Here is a 27,902-nt window from a genome sequence, read left to right as displayed (position 1 = left end):
ATTCAATGGTACTAGGGTTCAAATGAATGCAAAATTGAAGCACCCTGTTTTAAATAAAAGTAGCGCCATCTACCACAAACTAGATATCCAAACAAAAAGTAGAGAAACAGCTGATTTTAATTTTGCACAACCACTCTCTGTCAAACAGTTCAAACCAAAGTAAAGTGAAAACCAATTTTTTTTTCTTAAAAGTTTTAATTTTTTGTCAATTATTTGTGGTATGCGATTAAAATAAATTATTTACCAATTATATATAAACTTATATTGGTCACTGGTCAGTACAATGTTGCTATGTGCTTGTGAAGTTTTTTTAGAAATAGCTTAAATCAAAACAAAGAACCGTACGTTGAGGAAACTTTGGACATAAATAATCCAATTACAGGGTTATAAAACAAGTGTTTGGCTAGGGAAATCATATAAACAATAATCTTTGGAAATTCTTTATCGTCCGATGTAAAAAATATAAGCAAATTAGTTCTATAATTAAAGCTACTAGTTAGTCTTAAGGGGTACGAACTCTACGCTTTAATTTTTTGTATGGTAAGGTTCATATGTGGACTATTTCATATGTTGTTTTGCTAATTTATTTATTTTTGTCAATTAAATTTTTTAAATAACCATGATGAACTGTCGTGTTAAGGTAAATAAACGAACGTGTTTAAGTTTGTTCTACGACAAACTAAGTACCTAGTTATTTCGAAACCATTTTCTACCCTAATTCCTAGTAAATGACATAAACATTTATAACCACATAACTTGTTTGGTACCCTTTCCGGTTAAAATGATATTTATTCCATTGTTTTGTTTTCATGTTCTAAAATCATTGCTCCTTAAGTTTATTTTTCATGCTGGCCACTAGTTCGTCTGTTTCATTTTAATTTTTGTTCGAACTGCCCTTCAGTTTTGGGTCATGGCCTCAGTAATCAAACGTTGAATTGTGTACTCTACTCTAAACGAAACGCATTTTTAATGAAAATGAAGTTCCTAATTTTGAATGCACGGTTCCGTGAGTAATTAAAAGCTGAAAATGCGAGCAAAAATTTATTTTGTTGGGTGTATCTGTACGTTAGTGTGGTCCAAAAAATATTTTTTCGATTTTCGGTCGGGCCACCCTCTAAATTTGTTCCACTTGGGCCTCAGTTATAGCTATCACGACCACTCAGGTAACGAACAAACTAAAAAATTTCACTTCGTGATAGTACTATAGATTTTATATACAGAACGCAGACAATCTAAACTTAAGATCTGAATTTTCAGAGGCTCTGATTGGTCAGATGTCATAAAAAGTTATGCGGCATTTAGTTACGTTTTTTGACATTTTGTTACGATTTTCTAGTGGAAATTTTTATCTGAAAATTCAGATGGGTGTGTTTGTGTTGTTGAAGTTGGTAAACATACCAAATGTGCTACACACCAAAATTGAACTTTGTGATTTTAATACAAATTATAAATGGATTTGTTTATATTTATTTTGTGTTTGGACATTTGTTGTGGTGTTATTGTTATTTGATGATATGATATTACAATACATATTAGGGTGGGTCAAAAAAAATCAAAATTCGATTTTGAAAAATCGATTGCTAGACATCTCTAGAATATACACACCAAATATGAGCTCTTAATATTAATGGAAAGGACCTCCGCTTCGCAATATTCTATTTTTACGTCAAGCTTCTATTGTGGTAGACAATCGATTTTTCGGAGTACCAAATAATCAAAAATGAATTTCGATTTTTTTGACCCACCCTAATGCATATGGATGGAATGATGAATGGAATAATGAAAATAAATGAGGAAATAAAAAAACTTAATGAAGTTGGGGACCAAAGCAAAATTAAACATTCTTAAGTGGATAGCAATCCAACAAAATAATTTTAACAAATACTAAAGTGATCTCACTGAAAATATTAATGAGTAACTCTTTTTTTACAATCACTTGAACTATTTTTATTATCCTAGAAAAAAAACGTTCTTTTTTTAAAGTCAATCCAATTAAAGAAAAAAAGTAGATTCTTCGTTAATGTCACCTGAAAATCAGATGATTTTTTGCGTTCAACGTCAAAAAAAATCTAAACTTAAGATGATGCGTTGAACCCGGCAATTCGCTCCCCAAACAATTTTTTTACAAATCATTTTTACTGATCATTGCATGCATCAGTAATTTTTTTAATGATTCACCGGAACAGTAAAAATATGAAACGCCATCAGTAAAACGAAATGGAATTTTGTTTGGCATTTGGCAGTCAGCTGTTCAGTAAAATGAAATTTCGTCAGTAAAATTTATAACATGGATTTCTTATTAAAATTTAACACGATACGCATTGTTTCATTTTGGAAATATTAGTGGCAATATGTTTTCCACTTATTTCATCAATATTTTGTCCAACATAAAAGTTTAAAGTATTCAAAATAGCAAAATAAAATTTTTAATGACGGATTTTACTGATAGCTATAACTGAGTCCTTATCTATAAAATTAACTTTTTGAAATTTCAATTGGCTGTCTTAAGCGCAAGAGGGTGCTGGTAACATTTTAATTTTAGGTTTTGTAGGTAATCTTAATTTAAAAAAAATATTTATTGAAAAAAAAATATTTTATTTGAGTTTTACCTACTTGTCTTTATAAAACATATAAGATATTTTTTTTTTCGAAAAAAAATGTGAGAAATAATTAAAAATAATAATTAATAAGCAAGAATGCATATAAAAACTCTGTGTACTACCTCTTGACGAAATTTACTTCGAAGTGGCCCCAGAAACAACACTAACTTTCAAGTAATTGTTAACTTAAAAGAAAAAAAAATATTTTTTTTACTTTTTTCCCCAAGCAGCCAAGCACCCCCTTTTTTTCAGGGTGTCCCGGATGAGATAAGAAGACTTTGAGGGATGATTCTTGGGTATATTCTAAGAAAAAAATTGTTCTACAGTAACTTTCTATCTGCAAAGTTGATACCCTTTAGCGATGATTTAAGAAAACGCTTACTTTGGTATGCCTTAATGTATTATGGTTTTAAAAAATGTTAAAATCTCAGATATTAATTTTTAAATGGAATTATTTTTTTCTTACCCATGATAATTTTTGACTTTGGGGCCAATTTTCTTCGATAAATGTGTTATTAACATAGTGTTTTATAATTTTATTCTTATGAAGAAAACAATAATGAACAAAAATGTTGTTAACAAGTTTGCCAGAAAACTCGTAGATTTTATGATTTTATGATATTTAGGAAAACCTGCACCAGGTAAAATCTCTAAAAAATTTGTTTTTTTGCTTTAGTCAATTTAATTTTAAAATTTATTTTTGTAGTTTAAGTTTATTTCTGTTTAAGACCTAGTAACAACAATTATTTAAAAAGCTCTTCTTGATTTTGTGGGCTTGATAGAGCCCGTTTTTTTTTTTGGATTTTATTGCTAATATTAATTCAAGGAGGTTCTCCAATATGATTTACCAGATACAATCCAGGATATTTCACTGATTCAATTAGCTACTTCATATTACGAACAAGATGACGCTTCACTAAGGGCACGAATTTTAAGATTGGCTGATGAAGATTACGGTTATCATTCGATGGAAAGAAATGGATCTGTTCAATGATTTGGAAGTTCTCCAAACTGCAAAATATTATCTTTTTTAAAGAATAGGAGTGAAAAGCGTTACTTATATGACATCAATAGCACTTCTTGTGGAACAAGGAGAATGTATTCTCTGAACCATCGTTAAAAAAGGGAAAATAGATAGAATAAACTAATATTCCCAATAAAATCCAAAAAACGTGCTTTATTAAGCACACAAAATCAAGGAGCACACTTTAAATAATTGTTGTAAACAGAAATAAACTTAAACTACAAAAATAAATTTTTAATTCATACCCATTTTTGGCTAAATCAAAAAAACACATTTTTTTAGAGATTTTACCAGGTTTTCCTAAATATCAGTATGAGTTTTCTGGCAAACTTGTTTACAACATTTTTGTTCATTATTGTTTTCTTCATAAGAAAAAATTTATAAAACACTATGTTTATAACACTTTTATCGAAGAAAATCGGCCCAAAGTCAAAAATTATCATGGGTAAGAAAAAAAGAATTCCATTTAAAAATTAATATCTGAGCAACTAAATAAGATTTTAACATTTAGGTACAAAGAATAGCATTTTTTCTAAAAATCAAGATATAAATGAAGTTTTTATCATAAGTACTAATGGAGTTATTAACATTAACATGAGTAAAGGCATGCCAAAGTAAGCGTTTTCTTAAATCATCGCTAAAGGGTATCAACTTTGCAGATAGAGAGTTACTGTAGAACAATTTTTTTTTTAGAATATACCCAAGAATCATCCCTCAAAGTCTTCTGAAAATTCTTTTACAAAAACAATAGAAAAAGGAGTAGTTTTAAAAGGTAGCATACCAATGGTAGGTAACTCTTACGTATTGTGAATACTAATAACACTGTGCTAAAAAATAAAAAAAAAAAAAATACACCCGAGAAATTATATAGTGGAGGCTGTTCGTATGGTCGAATAATGCTTAAAAATATTTTTGTTATATTTTTGGAACCCTCCATTTTGTTTTTATTTACAAAAAACCATTTTTACAGACCTTACGATGTAATCTATCAATATCTCAGTCATTTTTCTAAAAACTCTCAATTTGTTATATGTTTTTGGAAAGAGGATTTCATGATGTATATAAGTCTATTGTTTAAATAAATTAAGTGTAGGTTTTTATCCCATAAATCTTGAAAAAGTGATTTTTTTCTCAATTTTTTCAACTTTAACTAATTTTTTTTGCAAAATAAAACAAACAAAAAAATAAAGTAAGGTTATATTCTGAAAGAATATGTATTTAGGCACAAATTGGAGTATATTTTTTATTGAATACGAACAGCCTACAGTATGTAATTCGTCGTTTGTATTTTCAGTGTCGCACCGTGAAATAGACAACTTTTATGATTGAGTTTCATTCTGCCTTCTGCCACCGATCTTGTGGCATATAGGTCATGGGGGATGTACGTGTACGTCGCTTAATAAAAAATTCACAACAATTCCATGGCACGTCTGTGGTTATTGTGTTTCAGGGGCATGAACATATTAACATAGTTATTAACATATTAACAGAACAATTATAAAAAAAACATGGCAATTTATTATATTCACATTATTTTCATATCCAGCTTTCTTCCACCTTTTGTTTTATATTCCAAAATTCAACATATTTTCTACTTAGCTTGTTTTAACTGAATTTTTTAAAATTATTTTGGACAAACACCATATTATGTTTATTTTCCCTAAAGTATGAAATTTTATGATGATAGTGATAGAGTTACGGAAAGTAAATAAAAATCCAAATCTTGACAGCAGGGCTGCCTACGTAGACTTTGAGAAGGAGGACAGAAAAAAAAAAGATTTCATGAAAAATAGAGGCCTCAGTCAAAAAGGGTTCAAATTTAAACAAAATACACGAAACAGTAGCACGAAATTGTTCGTGTGGAAATGGCTAAATACAAATCAAATGTAGGCACTATTTGTAGAGGTACCTACATTATCAAAACAAAAAAGTTAGAATTCGCTCTTAAAATGAAATAAACAACTTGTAAAGGCGATTTAAGCTCCAGGTTTTCAAGTTTTTGTCTCGATTTTCAAAACAAAAATTTAAGTATGTTAAAGTCGTTCTTTTTTTATTTCTAATCAAAATTTTGTAAAAAAATAACAAAGAAAATTATATGGTCCGTTACAAAGTATGTACCTCATTATTAACAAAAACATATCAATTTTTCTCAATTTTTTTTGTAAGTTGAGGGAAAGTGAACTGTGTGTAAAAAAGAAAAAAAACTCCTCTTTAGAAGCATGAAGGTTGCAAGGCTTGAAAGCTGAAACACAATCACGCTTTGCCGTCGATTTTGACAACTGCGAAAAGTTCAACTATTCGGAATTTCGCTCATCTGTCAGTACCAAAAGAACAAAAGAAAATAGAAAAAAATATCTCCTAAACTGGGTGAAGATCAAAACAAACCAAATTTTTCAAGGACGCGCACAATTTTAAAGAACTGTTGTTTGTAAAAAAAACTCATACAAATCGATTTCAAGTGTTTTTTTGGTAGTAACGTTCTACTATAACTTAATTTAGTGTCTAAAAATCGAAAAAATTACGGAATTTAAAATATATTTCTATGCTGTATTTTTTGCTTTTTTGTTTTGTTGGTTTGTTTTTGCTGGTTTGTTTAGATTTTCGCCGAGTTTAAAACGTCAAAATGGTAACTGTAAATAGAAAGAGAAGACAAGGACAAATGTTCGAACTTCCCTATAGGAAATCTGTGTATCCTCACACAATGACGCTTTTCTTACGTACGCTTTTTTTGACAAACGTAAGGAAACGTAAGAAAGCGAGCAAAAGTTCAACCAGACTGAACTTTTGCTCGCTTTCTGACATTTAACAGACATAGTCACCCACATTATTATTGCGCCAAATGTGAATAAAAAAAAATAAATTATTGCAAAACTATGTGTGTTTTTTAATTTCTCTATATAGATTTTGTACAAAAAAACGACATCGAGATATTTTAAATCAAAACAATTTACGTATTAAAAACAAAAAAAATTCAATGATGTTTTAGACTGAGTTTTATTGTTAAAAACAATATATTTTGATTGGTTTTGTTTTTATAACTATAGGATTAAAGAATAAACAAATTTCTATGCATTTTTTAAACACATTAATATCCTTTTTCATTTTTCACAATTAAATCAAGATAAAGACTTGGCCCAATAATTTTGTGAGTGACTGTGTTTTTTTATTTGACAGCAGATTTTAGGTTGCAATCAGCTGTTCAAAGTCAAAGTGACAGAAGCGCGCTTTGAGGATTTCTCAACGTAACGCAACGAAGCGACGCCCTAAAGCGTGATTGTGTTTCAGCTTTGAAGTCAAAATGAGTACTAAATATTTCTTTTTTTTTTCATGTAAAGTATTGATCGCATTGTTGTATGGGCGTCAAGTTAACGTAAAGTAAGATACTTTTCAACTTACGGAAGTGGAGACAATCTCAACTTGAATGACGACTATGGACTCCTAACTAAGTTTTTTTTTTACTTGTGTTTTTTTTACTATTCCTTCAGCATTAATATTATAATAGATATTAAATTTGGAATTCCTGTAAACAAAATCATATTTCGCTCTAGAAATTCGTTAAATTTTAAGTTGATAACACTGGCCAACAATTTTCAACTTTTCAAAATTTTCCAGAAGGAATTATATCAAATTTTATAGATTTGAGTTCAGTAATCTGAAAAATCATATTAGTTTCTTTCTAGCAGCTCTAGTTTTTGAAATATTTAATTTTTCATATTTTCATATTTGAAGGAATCATACTAATTTTTAAGTTATCTTTATTTTGAGCGTTTATTACAATTTTTAAAACTCAATCCAACTTTTTTTAAAGAAAACTCAATATATTTTTTAATTATGAAATAATATTTTTTTATTGTCTCCGTATTACCTCGACTACGATATCTTTTACACTACCCTCTGATAGGGATGCAACCAATACATGGATGTTTTTTTTTAGTCACACTCCATTTCTCTCTACATTTTCCAGAAAAATGTATATTAAACTTAATGTATTTGGGGTCGGTGAACCTAAAAATCACATTAATTTGTTTCTAGGAGCTCAATTTTTTTTTTTTTAATTTTTTAGTTGTCCATATTTTGGGGGTAATTTCGTACTAGTTTGAAAGTTTTGATTAAAACTAGTTTGTTAACATTTTCCAGACAAATTTTTATCGAATATAATACATTTGGGTTCACTTAGCCTAAAAATCACACTGGTTGCTTTCTAGGAGCTCTATTTTTTTTTTTTTTAGATATTTTCATTTTTCACATTTCGGGAGTAATTTCATACTATTTTTTTTTAAATTTGATTATTACAAGCGTTTTTAAAGTTTTGCTGGAAAAATTTTTTTCTAATGCTATGCATTTCGGTTCAGTAAGCCCTGATTTTTCAATCGTCAGACTATCAGAAGAATAAATGTCAATATAAAAAAAACTTTTATTCGTAGGAATAAGCTCTAACTGAGGTTTATCTGACTATTGAGAAATTGGCCCCAAGTAAAATTAAAATACAAAAAATTTTTTTTTTAAATTAAAAAAAAAATTAACAAAAAAAATTTGTATGAATTTCTATGCCTTTTCATGTATGCATAATTTGAAAACTAGACCTGTTAAAAAAAACTAAAGTTGTTTTCGGAATCAGCACCCTAAATTTAGTAAGAAATGATAAAGAACGGTCTGGAAAATTTTTGTGTGTTGGGCAGTGTAATCAAAAATCAAATGAGAGCAGGCAATTTCGTGTAGCACCCTCAAAATGAGCCCTAGTGTATCGTAGTTTTTTTTTTCAACCCATTTGAGTGTTGTTTTATTTTTCTTCTCAAACAACTCTCATAACTCGTTGAATATAGAATTGTAGTTTAAATAAATATTTATCAAAGTGGAAAAAAATGTAAAAATATAGCAATATATTTAATTATTGGGCTTATGAAGAAGTATTTGTCTTACATCATTTCAAAAGAATCCTTGTAGAATTGATGTATTTGTTGTGAAAAATTTTAAATATTTTTGGAAGAATTTCTGAGCTATTAAGCGAAAGATAAATTATACCAACAAAATTATGATAAGTAGAGTGGTCTCATTACCATTTTTCTCTGTCATAATTGCACAGCGAAATTAAAAAAAATGAAATTGACTTCGATTCATTGTTTTGGCCAAACTTACATTTCCATGTATCCATTTTATGCTAATTATCCTGTTTAAATATATGTGCCGATGATTATGAGAGTGGACTAAGTCACTTTTTGCATTGTTTAAAAAAAATTTACATAATAATATTCTTATAACGATTAAATTGTATTTCTTTTATGAAATCACTGAAGGAGCAATAAAGAAGTATATTTACTGCAATTTCCCTATCAAATAAACATTACCCTTTAAATAATAATTATTTTTAGGCTAGATTTGGTCGTATGTGACTTAGTCCACTTTCATAATTAAGGGCACATATAGGCTTGACTTTGATACTCAATAGTTAGATAGTAAGTTAATAGCTTAAAGAGCATGTATTTACGTTTTAATTTCACATTTTTTATACCAAAAATATGCAATACCCATATTAATTAATGCTATTTGTTAAAAAAAAAACAGGGACAACTAAATTAATGTAATTACTTTCTGATTTAAAAAATCAATTGCTGGAAAATAAATTAAAATAAACTTTCTATTGAACACAGATATATATAAATTAGCAAATCCCCACAAAGTCAAGTTGCAGAAAATTTTTAGTAGAATAAGATTTCTCTTTGCGAATTATTCCTGAATCGTATGTGGAACAAAGCGATTATCATGAATCGCTTTAATCGTTATTACAAACGCGTGTCTGCTGTTTCAAATCTTCATCATCAGGGTTTTCCATAGATTTGTTGCATAGGATATGTTTTTTTATGAAGCTTTTATTTACAAAAATAGCACTGCTGCCTTATGTAAGCTTTAAAATAGGTTGAATGTAAGTGCTTACAAAGATTTTACTATAGAACTGTACATTATGTATGTTAGATGTATTTGTATTCATGAACTGTAGCAACTTAAGGTGGCGTGGAGAGCACAATGCTTACGACATAAATGCTTAGGACGAAGCGTACGTTGACAAGAGTAATTTTGGTAGTCCTTTTGCTCTTATTTTAAGCACTTTGGTTTATTTTTATCTGATATTTTTCTCAATTTTTGATAGGTATTAGTTCAAGATTTCCCTTTAAAAAATTGTAAAAAAAATTTAGAAAAAACCAGCTCACAAACCAAGTTTAAAGTTTTATATTTAAAAAACTTTCTGCATATAAGGATTTTTAAATTTTTGAACTTGCAACTGCAAATATACATATTCATGGTGTCCCAAATGAAAACCATGGATTCCTGAGCCCTGAGGTCATGTTAAGTCGAAAAACTTAAGAGGTAATTTCCTCGTTTTTAGCCCTTTATCTTTATCTTTGCCAAACTACGTCTGATTCGAAAAATTCCAATCAAAAATTTATTACAGGTTTAGTTTGCCCCAAAACTTTTTATTTTTGGACAACCGTTTCTCCGAATTTATGCATTAAACCCAATTTTCTTTGTTTTTTATGTTGTTTTTTTTTTTTTTTTTAATTTCATATCTTTTTATGGAGCTTTCCATTGTAACGTAGATGAAATTTTTGGGAACCCGTCAAAAGTGTGAAAACAAAAAGTATTCACGACTTTTTGTATGAGGTAGGAAAGTATGAACAGATAAAAGTATTCAAGGAAAAAAGTATGCGCGACAAAAGTTCGAAAAATAGAAAACTATTATTTTGACTGGGTTTTGATCTGGCAATAGTTACAAAGAGAAATGAGAATTTGCGAAAACAAATTTGGCGATGGACAATTCTGATTGGTCAAAAAAGAATAAATAGACGAATTTATTGTTAGATAGGGCTGGGGTCTCAGAAAAAAAGAGAGTATATAGATATTCATAAGGATACGAGGTCTAAATTTAATTTTCAGTCTCGCAGCTGCGATGAGCGAGGCAAGGTTAAGCGTGCGCTCGATTATATTTTTTTAATTAGGGAGAGTGGAGTATTTGTATGGAAGGTGGACGTCCCGCGGCCAATATATTGTTATTTATTTAGTTAGTTAAGTTAAAATGAAATTTTATATTTATGTATTTTTTATATGTAGGTATGTAGGTTAGAGTGGGCCGAAAAACACTTTTTTTCGAATTTCAAATCGTAATAGCGCGGAAAAGTTGCGAATGGTGATGACTAATAAGGGTTTAAAAAATAATCAAAATCAGTTCATATCTTCCGGTCGCGCATCGGCTCTGAAGTATGAAAAAATTTTTAAAAAATGGTATTTTTACAAAAAAAAATTTACCACCCTAACATATTATTTTTTGAACATTATAGCTTTAAAAAACTCTCATGTGAGCTAAATATTAAGCAGAAAAAAAAATTGGCTCAAATTGATTAAGGACTTCGGTGGCACATGTGTTTCAAAATTTGTCAAAAATGGCAAAAATCATATTTTTGCGATATTTTTTTTCCTTTTTATAAACTATTTTTAAAATTATTATTTTTACCAAATAAGAATTAAAAATGAAGTTGACACAATCAGTGAAAGCCGTGAAGTCGCTGAATATATAAAAATCTTTCGGTCAAGTACGCTTTGGCTATTTATTATTCTCTTTGCCGCACAGTGGTGCCTTTGGTGCTTTTTTGGCTTCAAAAATCATTTTCACGGCCATTTCTTGATGAAAAGTCATGAAATTTAGAACACTGAAATATATAAGTATAAGATATACGAAAAAGCTACCAACTTTTTTTTTACTCAAAATGGTGGTCCCAAAATGGCGATCAGAATAAGCATTTATAGAATCTTCTTTTGCGAAACTGTTTATAAGCTAAAAATTTAGCTAATTGATGAAAAACAGATGTTCGACTTTTGAATTAGGTACAACTGTTCATATTTAATGAAAAAAAATTCAAACATTGTTGAAACAAAGTTCAAAAAGAGTCAAAATAGTAAACCGCACTTTCGACCTTTTTTTTGTGCTATTTTTTGATTTTTTGTTTATAAAGCTCAATTTTTGATATCTTCCTTCTTTATTTTCATAAAAAATTGACTATTTTGGCTTTATATAATTCCCAACTATGTTTAAAAGTAGATATTAAGAAAGAAAAAAAATGAAAAGATAAAAAAACTGTGCTAACTTCAAAAGGAAACAAAAAACAGCACAAAAAAAAGGTCGAAAGTGCGGTTTACTATTTTGACTCTTTTTGAACTTTGTTTCAACAATGTTTGAATTTTTTTTCATTAAATATGAACAGTTGTACCTAATTCAAAAGTCGAACATCTGTTTTTCATCAATTAGCTAAATTTTTAGCTTATAAACAGTTTCGCAAAAGAAGATTCTATAAATGCTTATTCTGATCGCCATTTTGGGACCACCATTTTGAGTAAAAAAAAAGTTGGTAGCTTTTTCGTATATCTTATACTTATATATTTCAGTGTTCTAAATTTCATGACTTTTCATCAAGAAATGGCCGTGAAAATGATTTTTGAAGCCAAAAAAGCACCAAAGGCACCACTGTGCGGCAAAGAGATTAATAAATAGCCAAAGCGTAATTGACCGAAAGATTTTTATATATTCAGCGACTTCACGGCTTTCACTGATTGTGTCAACTTCATTTTTAATTCTTATTTGGTAAAAATAATAATTTTAAAAATAGTTTATAAAAAGGAAAAAAAATATCGCAAAAATATGATTTTTGCCATTTTTGACAAAATTTGAAACACATGTGCCACCGAAGTCCTTAATCAATTTGAGCCAATTTTTTTTTCTGCTTAATATTTAGCTCACATGAGAGTTTTTTAAAGCTATAATGTTCAAAAAATAATATGTTAGGGTGGTAAATTTTTTTTTGTAAAAATACCATTTTTTAAAAATTTTTTCATACTTCAGAGCCGATGCGCGACCGGAAGATATGAACTGATTTTGATTATTTTTTAAACCCTTATTAGTCATCACCATTCGCAACTTTTCCGCGCTATTACGATTTGAAATTCGAAAAAAAGTGTTTTTCGGCCCACTCTAATGTAGGTACGTTGAATCACAAGGTTCTAAAAAGATAGTGCATGTAGGTCGGATTGGGACAAGAAAAAAAATCGTAGAGGAGAGGGAGAGTTCTATTCCCCTTCGTTTAGACGAGCTTAGCTTGGAAAAAACATTATTAAAAATCAACGGTTATACTCACAACGACGTGCTATCACTTCTTGTAAAGCCAATAAATTTTTAATTCATTTTGTTATTAAATAAAACTGTTTTCAGGAATGATTTTTGAAAAAAAAAAACAGTTTTCAAAGTTACAACATAAAAAAAGAACAAAGTTCTATGTAAGTTCTAATTTTGTTTTCAAAATAGAAAACCGAATCCAAAAATGTTTTGTCTAATTCGAAAAAGTTAAAAACAAAACTAGTTTTTTTGTAAGAAAATCTTTTATTTTTGGTTTATCTATCTGCATGGTTGATACCAATTAGCGATTTAAGAAAATACTTAGTTTGGTATAGGGTGTTTTCATAAACGTCTGCCTAACTTAGGCCTGCGTTAGTCGTGTTCATAAAGTAAGATCTGCGATCGGACTAACTTAGTCCAACTGCAGTACTGGTGTTCATGAACGTCATTTATGTCGTCAACGTCCGTCGGGCATATTGCAATTATATGGCTGCAGATCTCCCGAAGAAGTTTATTTTGCTCTTGATTCGATGTTTTTATTGTTAAAAAATGTAAATATGTATTGTAAAAAAAAATTGAAAGGCAAACATATTAATTAGGGTGGTGCAAAAAATGTTACTTTTTTTCATTTTTCGAAGAATTTAGATTTTAATGAAACAGAAAATTTCTAAATCCTGTTTTTTTATACCTATACAATGAGTTTATATTAATTTTTTTGTATTAGGGTGGCTCTAAAAAATTTTATCTTCTACAGTTGCTCGTGGAATTCGAAAAAATTCAACGTCGATATTATTTTGACCAAATTATCGATGAAGCGTTGAATCACCCTAATGAAAAAATTTTTTTTTTTTTTTCATTAGGGTGATTCAATTTATTGTCCATCACCACATTTGTTTTCGCAAATTCTCATTTCTCTTTGTAACTATTGCCAGATCAAAACCCAGTCAAAATAATAGTTTTCTATTTTTCGAACTTTTGTCGCGCATACATTTTTCCTTGAATACTTTTATCTGTTCATACTTTCCTACCTCATACAAAAAGTCGTGAATACTTTTTGTTTTCACACTTTTGTTACGGATTCGAAATTTTTGCATGTTTTTTGGTGTTTGATTTTAATATTTTAAGTACCGTAACAGTTTTTAGACTATCCACTTTGACAATTAAAATATCATTTTGACATTTTTTTAAGTTTAAGTGATTAGTGAAAATTTCACTTTGACAATTAAAATATCAATGTTGACTAGATTTTACGTTCTAGTTTATTATAATGAAACCTATTTCTTTCCTTTTCTTTTTTTTTATTTTTATTATTTTAAGTATTTTCTTTCTTTTTTCAAAACATTATTGAAAGTGAATATTCTTTACAAAATAGTGGTGATATTATTTTTTCTATTATAGGTGATATAATTGTTTTGTTATTTTCTCCCAAACTATGTGAAGTAAAATCTTAGTGCCGATCAAATTTTATCAGTAAATCATACATTTTACTTCGAAAAAACACAAAGCGCCTTTAAATTAAGAATTTTTTATTTAATATTTTTCAATAATTTGGAATGAGAAATTGATATGAAAAAATGATAATATTTTTTAAATGATTAAGCTCAAATTTGGAGGAGTTATTTCTCATAACATGATCTGTCATATGATACCAAATTCGCATTTATTAAGAAAAGTTTAAACACATTTTAAGATACTAATTATTGACAAAAAGAGCAAAAATATCTAAATTATGTAGTTTTTAGTTAATCCCACATGAAAAAAAACACCTTAATTATAGAAAATGTAAAATATCAACGCCCATTATATTTAAAAAGTCAAATATGTAAAGAAAGCATCATAAAATACATTAAACAAAATTTTTACGGGTTTTGTAATTTTATATACTATTTTTCTATTTAGAAATATCTTATTTGTAATAAACCATTCGCAAAACTGCCTTGTAAAGCTTCAGATTTTTTTCTTATAGGAACAAAAGTATAATTTTCTTATAGTTTTTCAGCTGAGTTAGAATCCGAAGTCAAAAAATATGTTCTCTTTTCTATCACGTCAGGATTTTGAGATAATCGCATTAAAGGATCACAAGATCAGTTTTTTTTTTTTAATCTCAAAAAAACTACTATTTCTCAAAAACCAGGGGTCGAATTACCGGATACGTTCGTTAACGAATGGTTGCTATGTGTCCCTATCGTTTTCGTATAATTAAATAGAGACAGAGTCAAAACCTTAACGTATGATCGTAATCGTGTGCCGTAATTCGACCACAGAGCTGACCGAAATTTTTTGAGTTGGGACTCAAAATCAGCACACTAAAATCCATTAGAAAAGTATACTTAAGTACCCCATCTTGCCAGCATATCCCCTATTTATGTTACTAAAATCAACTAAAACGCTGTGAGAACCTTATCTTATCCTTATACAATCGATTGAAATAATCAGAAAAAACTAAACCGAAATACATTTAAATCTACTTTAAGATATGCGGTAATCTAAAGTTCTTTTGGTTTCTCATATTATTTAATCTATACTTTTTGAAACAATAAGAAATATTCAAACGTTGAGATTACATATAAAAATCAATTTTATGTATGTATACTTTAGCCAATTGATACAAATTGAAATAATTTGATTGTGCTTTCACAATTAAACTAGTTTTGTTTGTTTAAAACTTGAATTGAGTGTGGTTTGCGCGTTGTTTCATTCTGTATATTTACATACTTTTGTGCAATTAAAACTTATTCAAATTTTTAAGAGTAATTTTCTATCATTTCGGCTTATCAACTAAGGTTTAATCACCAAAGTGACATTAAAAAAAAGCTTTTAGGTATTTATTTACTTTGTTTTTAATGACTAACAACTTAAAGTTGATTATAAAAGCAGTATGAAGCGAATTTTAAGAAGATTGAAGGTCTTCGAATCAAATTTACTTGGCAAACAAATTATTCTTATATATGTTATGTGTATGTTGGAAAAGACGGAGAATTAAGAAGCACTTTACATTTGTCGATTTATTTTATTTAATTAAAAAAAAAGAAACGATCAAATTTAATCGTTAAGGTGACAATTGTTTAATAATTAAAAAAAATAATTTCAGGAATTCCTGAAAAACTATTTTCAGGAAAGTCCGAAATTCATAAAAAAATCACGAAGGCGATAGTTTTTAGAGAAAATGCCAACTTTTTGTTTACATAATATGTACGGAGATATACACTTTGCGTCACTTGAATAGAAACACAAGAATTTTGGTTAACAAAAAAGCCATTGACATTTTGGTAGCGAAGCAGATTTTTGGTCTTGCGTTTTCAAAGAGGAACTTTTAATAAACAATGTTGTAAAAATGAAAAACTTAAAACAGAAACTATATGGCTACAAGTTGCGTTTTTTCGCATTCCTTCACAAAAAACTGTTTATTTTGCGTCACTTGAATAGTGGTATGTGTAAGACCATTTTTTCACGTTTAGAGGTATTTAAGGGTTTGCGTTTTTAATTTTTTAATTGAAAGAATATGCAATTTGATTTCTTTTGCTTTGCTTGCATTTTATCCGAAAATTCAGTTCACAGTTGAGTTTGAAAATAATGGAAAACTTCCATATCTTGATGTGCTAGTGATAAGAAGAAATAATCGATTAATACATATTTGATTGGTATACGAAACCAACATCTTCAGGTCGTCTTATTAATTACAATTCTAAACAGCCTAAACAAGTTATAATCAAAACAGCAAAAAATTTCGTTAATAGAGTATTGAGTATTAGTGACATTGTCTTTCGCGAAAAAAACATTAAAATAATTACGGATACTTTACTTTCCAATTCCTTTCCTTTGAATATAATAGGAACATTATTGAATCAATATTTCAATCCTTTGGTTCAGACAAATTAAGTAACAAATGTTACACAATTTTCTTACAGAAGTGTTCAATATATTCCCCATCTTTCAAATAGAATTTTAAACGCTCCTATAAGAAATAAAGAAAATGTTCGCATTGCTTTTAAGTCGGCAAATATTCTAAGAACTTCATTGTTTTCGAATTTAAAAGGTAAACTTTCTAAAAATAAAAAAATCTAATATTGTCTATAAAATAAAATGTTTAGGAGATGGGACAAATTATTGTCCTTCAGTTTATGTGGGTACATCAATGCAAAAACTAAAGAATCGTATAGCTGGTCATAGATCTGATATAAATAGCGGACATTCGCAAAAAACAGCTTTAGCTTTGCATTGTATTGATGAGGGTCATAGACCAAATTTGGGTTGGGTTCGATATCCCGCTTTTTAAAATCCCGCTTTTAAAATCCCGTTTTTCATAATCCCGCTTTTTATAATCCCGTTTTTTACTATCCCGATTTTGCAATCAAAACTAGTTGTTGTATAAAACAACTAGTTTTGGTTAGAGATGCGCAAAACAGTTCCAAAGCCGGAACGAACATGGAACGGTTCTTTTTTCGGTCGGAACTAGTTCCTGGAACTAGTTCAGCGGAACTATCAAGAATTTGAGTTTTTTTCAGGAATAGCATGATATTGAATATTTTTTCCTTATAGTTCCTGGAACTAGTTCCGTGGAACTATCAAGAATTTGAGTTTTTTTTTTCGAGAAAATGCATCAAAAAAAGAAATAGTATGAAATTGAATTATTTTGGGAGACGGACAGAATCCCGAAATCCAAAATCCAGAAAGACCAAAATCCAGAAAACCCAAAATCCCGAAAACCCAGAATCCCGAAAACCCAAAATCCCGAAAACCCAAAATCCCGAAAACCCGAAATCCCGAAAACCCAGAATCCCGAAAACCCAAAATCCGGAAAACCCAGAATCCCGAAAAACCAAAATCCCGAAAACCCAAAATCCAGAAAGGCCAAAATCCCGAAAATAAAACAGAAAAAATAAAAAACTCTTCGAAATTGTGTTTCACTAAAATTTTAACTGAAACATAAAATTAAAACCAATTAAAAAACAATTTAAACATACATTATTATAAGTTAAATATTAAAACTCATAATTCTTTTGATTTTAGTTCAACGATTTTTCCAACTTAACTCAATCCTCAATCATAGCTTTGCTGAAAGCACAATAAGAACTTAAAATCATGTAAAAAGAGATATTAACGGAATCATACATACACTTTTTTACGTATTAACACACTAATTTTACACTTAGGATTGTTTTCGAAACCGAATTCCCGAATTTGCGCAAATTTTTCATTTTATATAATTTTTCGGGATTTCGGGATCCCATTCGGGATTTTGGGTTTTCGGGATTCTGGGTTTTCGGGATTTTGGGTTTTCGGGATATTGGGTTTTCGGGATTTTGGGTTTTCGGGATTCTGGGTTTTCGGGATTTTGGGTTTTCGGGATTTTGGGTTTTCGGGATTTTGGGTTTTCGGGATTTCGGGTTTTCGGGATTTTGGGTTTTCGGGATTTCGGTTTTCGGGATTTTGTCCCCAATCCAATTATTTTTCCTGATGGAAGACATGAAACTGGAACTATTAATGTAGTTCCATGTCCATGAGCATGATTCATAAGAGTGTAGTAGTGGTTTTGGTTTGTGAATTTTTGGCGCTCAACTCGTTCGCATCCATGTGTGTTGGCTTTGGATGAGAATTCTATGGCATGCGTGTGTGTATTGTGTATTTCAAACAGAGACAGAGACATGTCCGCTTTCGTTTTGTTTCTTGTTCCTCTTCTTCTTTCTTTTGTGTGTGGCTGTGTCGGAACGATGGAACTGTTTAAATTAATTTTGTGGAACGAGTGGAACTAGTTCCGAGTGAGGAACTAGTTCCGGGAACTATTTGGCTCCGGAACTACCCATCTCTAGTTTTGGTTGCAAAATCGGGATAGTGAAAAATTAAAACAAATTAAAAATGAGAGATTTTTCAAAGCGCATTTAGCTAATTATAACCTTTAACAAAAAAATATGACATATAAAAAAAAAAATACGAAAAAGTTAACAATGTAATATTAAAAAGAAATCAATTCACAAACTAATATTTACTTTTAAGTTTCCGAAGAACAATCAAATCGTGATAATCTCATAGATTTATAATAACTTAAAATGATTACAATACCTTAAATTAAGTACAAACTACACAATCAAAAGAAATTTCATTTATGTAATTATATTTCAACTTATATTTGGATGCATTTCAAAAGTTTGATATTTAATTAAATAAAATTTCTTTTACCTGTGAACTCAATTTAAAGTTTTAATCATTTTGTTTTCTGTGGGTTTTACTAATTTTTTGTCTATTTCTTATGATTTTTTATTTATGCATTAAGCATGTATCTTGTAAAAAACGGAATTTTCGGGATTTGACGGGATTTTAAAATGCGGGATTTCAGAAGACGGTTTAAGATTTAAAAAATCGGTATTTTAGTAGACGGGATTTTGAAACTTTTTTTTCGGGATTTTCGAAAAACGGGATTATAAAAAGCGGGATTTCGATACGCTCCCACCAAATTTCACTGACGTAGATATTTTAGACACAGAAAAACATTATAGTAAGAGAATGTTAATAGAAATGTTACATATGTATATTAGATCCCGATAATACGGTAAATAGAAGATCTGATTGTGAAGGACTTAGTAATATTTATAGTCAGTTTGTTCAAAAGATTAATTTAGGTTAAGTATTATTTAATGGTAAATTTAAATTTAGGTTTAGTTTTAAACTTAACTTGATTTTGTAGATTATATTTGATAAGAAATTTTGAATTTCTTATCAAATTGATTTGAAAATTTTTATATTTTGAAATTTCAATGATTGAAAACGTCTTTTTCAAGACGAGCGGCGAACTACATTTTATTCTAAATTACCACGAACATTTTAGTAAATGATGAAAATAATGGTTTCTTGTGAAGAAAAATATTAAAAAACATTAATTTTTTTCATTAAAATAAAAAAAAATAATTACGCCTCGACAGGAATCGAACCTGGGACTCGAATCGTTGTCTGTTTAAGAAGCTATAGCCTAAACGAATGGATCAATTCTCTTCAAACTTGGCATGGCACCGTTAATAATTATTTTCGAAAACAAAAATTGTCCATGAAAATATAGACCTTGCCTGAAAATTAATGTTTGAATTTTTTATAAACAAGATCGTTGGTGCCGTTAAAGAAAATTAAGCTTTTCCGAAGTTGGTAGGTATGGTATATGACATGATTATTGTTGATCCAAAAAAATTTATTCAAAACCTCTCTGGAGAGTCTCTAAAAAATGCTACATAATCAGCCCTATCGGCAATACAATTTCCCTGGAAAAATTTCTCTATTCCGAAAAATCGGTATCGGCAATACTTTTTGAATGGAAAAATTTCCTAGGAAAAAATTCCCACACAAAAATACCTATCGGGAATGAAGTTTCTCCCCCGAAGTATTTCTATCATATTTTTTATGGGGAACAGATTTTTTGAAGCCAAAATGGACGTGTTTTTCTTTCAAAATATTCTGTTAAAAATATTAAATTATTTACTTCCTTAATCCAATAAAAAGCAAATGATATTGCAACTGGATAACGCAAAATAGTAGACAAAAATAAAATATAAGAAAACCTTAAAAAAAGCATGGAACTAAAGGAGACCATTCCGAGAGCATTAGTTTGCTGCTTTGGTCGAAGAAATGATCAAATTATGTGGAATGCCTCAATTTATTTCAGTTATTTGTTTATCATGTCAAAAAAAAAAAAACAAAGCTTAAGAAACTTTATTGATTGATTCTTTAATTAAAATTGCAAACACAAAACTAATTACATGTCCATCTGAAGAAACAAACAAAGTAATAAGTTGGGCAAAAAATTAAAAAAAAATTATTGAATAAAAATCCACAAATCAACACCAAAGAAAAAAATTATATAAATATTGACTATTAAACATTTTAATTGTTTTTGTGCACTAAATACAATCAAATTAGAGTTGTCAAAATTTTCGAAGACATGTGTTCGAAGGTTTTTTTGTTTTGTTAAGTTGGCTGTACTTCTTTCCCGAAAACGAAATTCCGATGGAGATTGCCGATAAGGAGAAAAATTCCCGGGAGCGAAAACCTACTCCCGGGGAAATTTCTCACGTGAGATTGCCGATAGGGCTGAATAAGTTTGATGTTAATCGGTCCATCCGTTTATGCTTTAGCTCCTTATACAGACAGACATACAGGCGGATGGACTTCCAGGACCCACTTTTTTTGCATTATCTATTAGGTATAGTAATTTCATTTCTGATTGTTGTCTTACCTTTTTACTTGCGATATACATAGGTACTTTAGGGCAAGTTTAGGATTCTAAAAAAATCGAACTCGAGGCAACATGTTGAGGAATGCCAAAAAAGTCGCTCCGGCAATTCTGTCTCGAGCTAAAGCCTAAACGAGTGATGTGATTTTCTTCAAACTTGGTAGTAAGCAGTTTTGGGTGATTCCCTAGAGGGAAATTGAAATTTTTTCTTATGGCTAAAACTAATTAGACAGAGAGCCCACAGCAGATTTTGGGAGTTTATGGATAACCGAAAATGGTTCATATGTATGTATGTGTTGGTAATAGCGTCCTGATGAAGAATTCGAAAGTCTGGCTGGTTTATTTCACGGCATTCTATGGTTTATGGGGAGTTGAAAAATGCTTTTTTTTTCGATTTTTGTGTCGAGTATATAACTACTATAATTCAAATAGAGCCGATAGAGGGCGATACCTTGATTTCAAAAAGCTCGGTCCCAGACGTTTTATTCACGGCATTACCCTTGTCAGACGTCCTTGAAGGCTCGCGAAATAGCGATTTTCATACAAAAGTCAGAATATTATTTTTTGCAAGATGTATAACCGTCTAGTGATAACTCTTTTTAAATCACCACTACCTCTTGATAAAAAATAAATTAGTACCAGACGTTTTAACCACGGCATTACCCGCACCAGGCGTCCTTGAAGATTCGCGAAATAGCGATTTTCATACAAAAGTCAGAATGTTATTTTTTGCAAGATGTATAACCGTCTGGTGGTAACTCTTTTTAAATCACCACTACCTCTTGATACAAAATAAATTAGTGCCAGACGTTTTAACCACGACATTACCCCCACCAGACGTCCTTGAAGATTCGCGATCCGGTCGAGGCCACAAATTTGGTTAAAATTTTTTAGTGTTAAATATAAAAATTATTTTAAATATCTTATATTTTGCTCCATTGCAATATTCTGTACAAAAAATTATTCAATTATTATTCAGTAAAAAGTCTCATATAACAAAAACACGCATATAAGACAGATATTTCAAAACACCATGCACGTTCTCATAAAATTGTGTGTAAAATTTACCTCATATAAGAAAAACGTTTATAAGAAAAACACTGATATTACAAACTTGTTCTGATATAAAATCTCTATAATAAAACGTCTATAAGAAAGTCTCCAGTATAAACATGCAAATGATGAAAAGTGTAACTTCCACAAAATTTTTGAACCCACCCTTATTGAGCCGCCAAAAAATTGATAAACTAAGGATGAGCAAGAAAGAAAAAAACAACCTAAACATTGTTTAGTGTTCGTTTGTTGAGATTTAAAAATGTCATCTAAGAAAAGAAATACATTTTCTAAAAAAACCAAACAAATATGCTATGACAAATTTTATTTCTTATACGCAATTGTATTTACATAAGATATTTTCTTTCTTATACATATTTTATTTATATAAGAAATTTTCTTTCTTATATACACTTTTTCTATAAGAAAACACTGCTATAAGAAAGGAATTCTCTGGTTTTTTGGACTTTCTTATATCTTATTTACTTACTTAGGGTGACCAGCGCCGTAAGGCAGCTACAATCCGCTGTGGATTTGGGCCTCAACCAACAAACTTCGCCAGCCAGCTCTATCTTTAGCTCGCTGCTTCCAGTTTCGCACGCCAAGTTGATTGAGGTCTTCCTCTACTGCGCCGTCCCTCTGGGTTGGAGTCGAAAACTTTCCGGGCCGGAGCATTGTTGTCCATGCGCTCAACGTGCCATCTCAGGCGCTGCACTTTAACTCTTTTGGCTAGGTTAGTGTCCTTGTACAATCCGTAAAGTTCGTTGTTATATCTTCTTCTCCAATCACCATTAATACATACGGGACCAAATCGCACGAAGAACTTTTCTCTCGAAGCAATCCAAGATGTTTTCATCCGCCTTCGTTAAAGTCCATGCTTCTGCACCATATAGCAGGACTGGGATCATAAGGGTCTTTTACAGGGACACCTTAGTTGCTCGAGAGAGGGCTTTGCTGGTCAGTTGGCTTCTCAAACCAAAGTAGCAGCGGTTGGCAAGAGTAATTCTCCGTTTGATTTCAGCGCTGATGTTGTTGTCTGTGTTTATAGCGGAGCCCAGGTAGACGAAGTCCTTTACTACCTCGAAGTTATGGCTGTCGATAATGACGTTTTGTCCAATGCGTCGATGTTGAATGTCCTTTTTTGACGACAGCATATACTTGGTTTTGCCCTCATTGACCTTTAAACCCATTTTTGCCGCATAAGCTTCGATGCTTACAAAAGCGCCATTGACATCACGCTGAGTTCTTCCGATTATGTCAATATCGTCGGCATATGCAAGCAGCTGAACGGACTTTTGAAAGATGGTGCCTCTGGTGTTGACGTTTGAGTTCTGTATAATTCTTTCAAGAACTATGTTAAAAAAGTCGCATGACAGTGCTTCGGTTAGGTCTTTACCGACTCTGACGGAGCGGCGTGCATTCACCATCGTCATCCTGCACAGCCGGACGAGCTTTGCAAGGATGCCAAAACTAGACATAGCTCTATACAATTAATCTCTGTAGATACTGTCATACGCGGCTTTAAAATCGATGACACCACCTGTTCATCGATTTTAAAGCCGCGTATGACAGTATCTACAGAGATTATCGATTTGTTGTTCCTGGGTTTTTTCCAAGATCTGCCGTAATGTGAATATTTGATCGTTGGTGGACTTTCCTGGTCTAAAGCCACACTGATAAGGACCTATCAGATTGTTGACGAACGGCTTCAGACGCTCACATAGTACGGCAGAGAGGATCTTATAGGCGATGTTAAGGAGGCTGATTCATCTGTAGTTGGCGCAGGTTAGAGGGTCTCCTTTCTTAAGGATCGGGCATACGATGCTGAGATTCCATTCTATGGGCATGCTTTACTCCGACCATATTCGGCAGTTGAGCTGGTGCATACTCCTAACCTGCTGCTTTAAATAGTTCGGCAGCAAGGCCGTCAGCTCCAGCGGCTTTGTTTGACTTAAGCTTGGATATGACTGCCTTTACTTCTTCCAGGTCCGGGGGACGGAAATGTTGGCCTTCATCGATATTGAATGGTGCAATCAATCTTTGGGCGGGGTTGGCTTCGTCATCGCCATTGTAGAGATTGCAGAAGTGTTCTTTCCTTATTCTCAGCATCGCTTGCGTCTCTACTAAGATGTTTCCCTGTTGGTGTTTGCAGGCTTCAGTTCTAGGTTTATACCCCTGAGATGATCTTTTTACCTTCTGGTAAAACTTACGAACTTCATTCCTGTTATAGCATCCGTTTATTTCCACGATCGCTTCTTTCTCGTGTTGCCTCTTTTTTCTCTTGAGGAGCCGATGTTCCTCTGTTCTTTTCCGCTTGTAGAGCTCATTGGCAGCTCTGGTCCTTCTGTGCAGCGCCACTTTGTATGCTTTCTGTTTAGCGTCATGTGCTTGCCGGCATTCAGCATCAAACCAGGGGTTTCGTTTTGGTGGCCTTGTGAAACCCAGCACTTCAACGGCGGCATCTGTAATGGCTTCTTGGCAGTGCTGCCACTGGTTATCTATACTTGCTGCTGGCGGCGTAGGACTTCTTAAGAGGTTATTCGAGACGCGATCGGAATAGGACCTGGCAATCTCTTGCGATTGTAGTCGTCCGACGTTAAACTTCCTCACAGTATTTCCCTGTGTTGGCGATGGTCTGGAAATCCGCATCCGTACATTGACTACAACCAGGTAGTGGTCAGAGTCAATGTTGGCTCCTCGGAACGTTCGGACGTCCATAATACTGGAGGAATGTCTAGCGTCGATCGCAATATGGTCAATCTGGTTGACGGTTGATTGATCTGGAGATTTCCATGTCCCTTTATGAATCTTGAGATGCGGGAAACGCGTACTTGCTATGACAACATTTTGCCCCGCAGCAAAGTCGACTAGCCTGAAACCGTTATCGGATGTGTTGTCGTGCAGGCTATGCTTTCCGACTGTGCTTCCAAAGATATCTTCTCTTCCTAGCTTTGCATTAAAATCTCCCAGATTAATTTTAATATCATAGCTTGGGATTTGCTCGTAGGTTTTTTCGAGGAGCTCGTAGAAATTGTCTTTGGTGGTATAGTCTTTCTCTTCCATGGGGGCGTGTGCACATATCAGGCTTATGTTGGTGAATTTAGCCTTTATGCGGATCGTGGTGAGGCGCTCGTTGACGCAGTTAAAACACAGGACGTTCTGCCTGAGTCTGCCTCCGATGACAAATATACATCCAAATGTGCCCTGTCGCCGGTTGCAGTCGCCGAAGTAGATGTCATGGGTCTTCAATTTTCTCTTGCCCGGCCCTTGCCATCTTATTTCTTGGATGGCAGTAATACCTGCCTTATAGCAGTCGAGGGCCTCCGCTAATTGTTCGGCTGCACGTGATCTGTTAAGGGACCTTACATTCCACGTGCAGATCCGAAATTCATTGTCCTTATTTCGTTTGCTAGGGTCGTCATCAGTAAATCCGTCCGTATCCGAGGCTTGTCGTCGTTCCAAAACTACATCCTACTTCTGGTCGGACAGTTACCCCGGCGGCAGAAGCCCCCCAACCTGGAGGGCCAGGCCCTTTGATGACTCCAAGGACGAGAGGTTGGCTAAGCCGCTCCTTATAGACCTGTGCTCTGAATATGTCTGAGTAGCTCGTATAAAGTGTTCACCAAGTAGTTCGGCCTTACTGGAACTGGTGACGCTACCGTTGATTCTTAAATTGAATTCTTCCGCTACCGTCATTTGTTGGGAGTGCCTTAGTGGGAACACTCCTTCGTTGGGGGGGTAATTAGTAGCAAAAGCCTACTCCGCTTCGACCATGGGAGGCCCTTCTGCAAAACCAAGTTTCGCGATCGCATTGCTCTAAGCTTCATAGTAGTAGTCACCGTAAGCCCATCCGCCACGACAAGGCTTGCCCCCATGGATGCGTCATCTACTGTGCATATTATAAGGCTTCTTAGTAAGGGTACGAATTATATAACTGATGATCCCACTGTCGTACCTGGGCGAAACGCTTTATAAACATTTTTGGAGTTGATATCATTTGAACTTATAAATTGAGTTATTATACTATTCTTTATATTTTTTTTACAGAAAGGCAAGAAAAATCATGACAAATGTTCAAAGCAAATTTTCGCCGATCTTTTGCACCTGCAGGGAGTTTTTACACCCTTGGACAGACAGCTGCACAGTTTCCACCGCTGACATTCTTATAAATAGTGTTCCACAAAGTATAAGAATATACGCAATTGTCTACGCAGTAATTCTAGTTTTATATTTAATTTGTCAGCTCTCAGAAATCAATCTGCTTTTTCACAGCTTTCCCTTGTAATGCGGCACCGAATTCCCACACAACTCGACCTCAAAAGAACACTGCTCGGAATCATACAGTCGACTGCATTTCTTTCCACTAACAGCTTTACATTTGTCCTTTACGTTTGTTTGTTCAGAAATGTTATTGGAAAATTCTACTTTCTATCTAATACTTTCCTACCGGCATATTTGGCCAGTCTTACTGCTATTTACATCGAAAGGCCTGTAAGAAGGCCATTACTTGCTCTCTATGTGGCAAATGTTGCAACAGAAACAATATGGCGGATGGCTGAATCTCGTGGTTTTGTCAAGTCAATTCCTAAGGGTCAAGCCATAATTTTCGGTGTGAGTGTATCGGTTTTGTTGTATCTCTACCGTTTGGGTCTCCACAACACAGAACACTGTAAAGATTCGATATTTGATATTTTACGAATATTCGTTGGAAAGGATGAGGAGTGTATGACTGAAAAAGAACGTCCAATGGTGACTCCGGCTGCCGTCGGACCAGAAAGTGTTAACAACACGAGTATTTCCAGAGCAGTTCGGACTTATCTTATGTGTCTTCGATGGCTGAAAGGGAAACATGACTGCTGTCCACACCGTGAAGGCTGTTTACAGTATGCATTAATGGGAGGTGTGAAGCCCTTTATTGGTGGAGTAGGACTTCAAGTGGTTCTCAAAATTGTCTTGAATGCAAGAAAAATTCTATCAGGACGAATGAACCTACAGAAGAATATATTCGATGCAAAAACCCTCGGATTAGGTATATTTTTGGGAAGTTTTTCCTTCCTGTACAAGGTAGAGAATTTCTGTTAAAGTGAAGTTTTCAGTTGTTATTAATTTTTTTCTTACCTAGGGAGTTTCTTGCACTCTTCGGAATATCATGGGAAAAGATGATGCACGATACGCAATTCCAGCTGGATTATTTGGCAGTATTGCATTTACACAATACCCCGATATTACCGTTGCTCTATATGTGATGTGGAAAAGTCTACAAATCGTCTACAACTTTGGAGAGAGCAAAAAGAAATTACCAAAAGTTCGAGGGTTTTTAATTTTCCTTTACTGTTTCTGTACAGCAACACTTTTCCATGCAGCAATAATTGAGCCACTCAACCTGCGTCCAAGTTATTACAAATTTCTACATTCACTCTCTGGAGGACGGTAAGAGATTTTCATGTTTATTCTAACCAGCTAAGTATTTCTTTTGCTTTCTTAATATCCTTTAGAGTTGGGATGTTTAATAGAACATTCCTTGATGTCTGGGGCTTGGAATCAAGTGTTGCTCTTCGAGAAGTTATGAAACGAACTGGAACGGAAAAACTACCAAAAAAGCTATTGGGTGCTTGATTTGTTAATTTTGTGGTTGTTGAATAATGTTAATATAGGTTTTAGCTCCTACCAATGATTTTTTTTTGAAATAAGATGATATAATTATGTATCTATAATATGTATGTATGTATGTTTTGAAGGAATACTTTAATGTTTATATAAGTGTTTTGTTATTAGTATAATAGTAACACGTAAAGATAAAACTTACATGTAATAATAAGTTATAATATTTTTGTATCTATGTACTCATAAAAA

At 32.1% G+C, this 27,902-nt stretch overlaps 1 protein-coding gene across 5 annotated transcripts; it reads left to right on the top strand.

Annotated features, from left to right (window-relative positions):
• The first annotated feature begins 14 nt into the window (after positions 1–14).
• Positions 15–27,902, top strand: LOC129913162 (transmembrane protein 135-like). 5 transcript variants are annotated; one of them, XM_055991707.1, is made up of 5 exons: positions 15–159; positions 26,097–26,262; positions 26,322–27,113; positions 27,172–27,479; positions 27,545–27,902. In XM_055991707.1, exons 1-5 carry the CDS (start codon positions 23–25, stop codon positions 27,663–27,665), a joined length of 1,524 nt encoding a protein of 507 aa, XP_055847682.1. In that variant the 5' UTR covers positions 15–22; the 3' UTR covers positions 27,666–27,902. The 5 variants fall into 5 exon arrangements, with proteins under 5 accessions (XP_055847682.1, XP_055847686.1, XP_055847684.1 ...); XM_055991711.1 differs by having other exon boundaries at positions 129–218; positions 27,545–27,900; XM_055991709.1 differs by having other exon boundaries at positions 139–540; positions 27,545–27,900.

Source organism: Episyrphus balteatus, chromosome 3 (genome assembly GCF_945859705.1).
Source record: "Episyrphus balteatus chromosome 3, idEpiBalt1.1, whole genome shotgun sequence".
Taxonomy (NCBI): Eukaryota; Metazoa; Arthropoda; class Insecta; order Diptera; family Syrphidae; genus Episyrphus; species Episyrphus balteatus.
The sequence above is the reverse complement of the archived record's forward strand: the minus strand, read 5'-3'. Positions and strand labels throughout refer to the sequence as shown.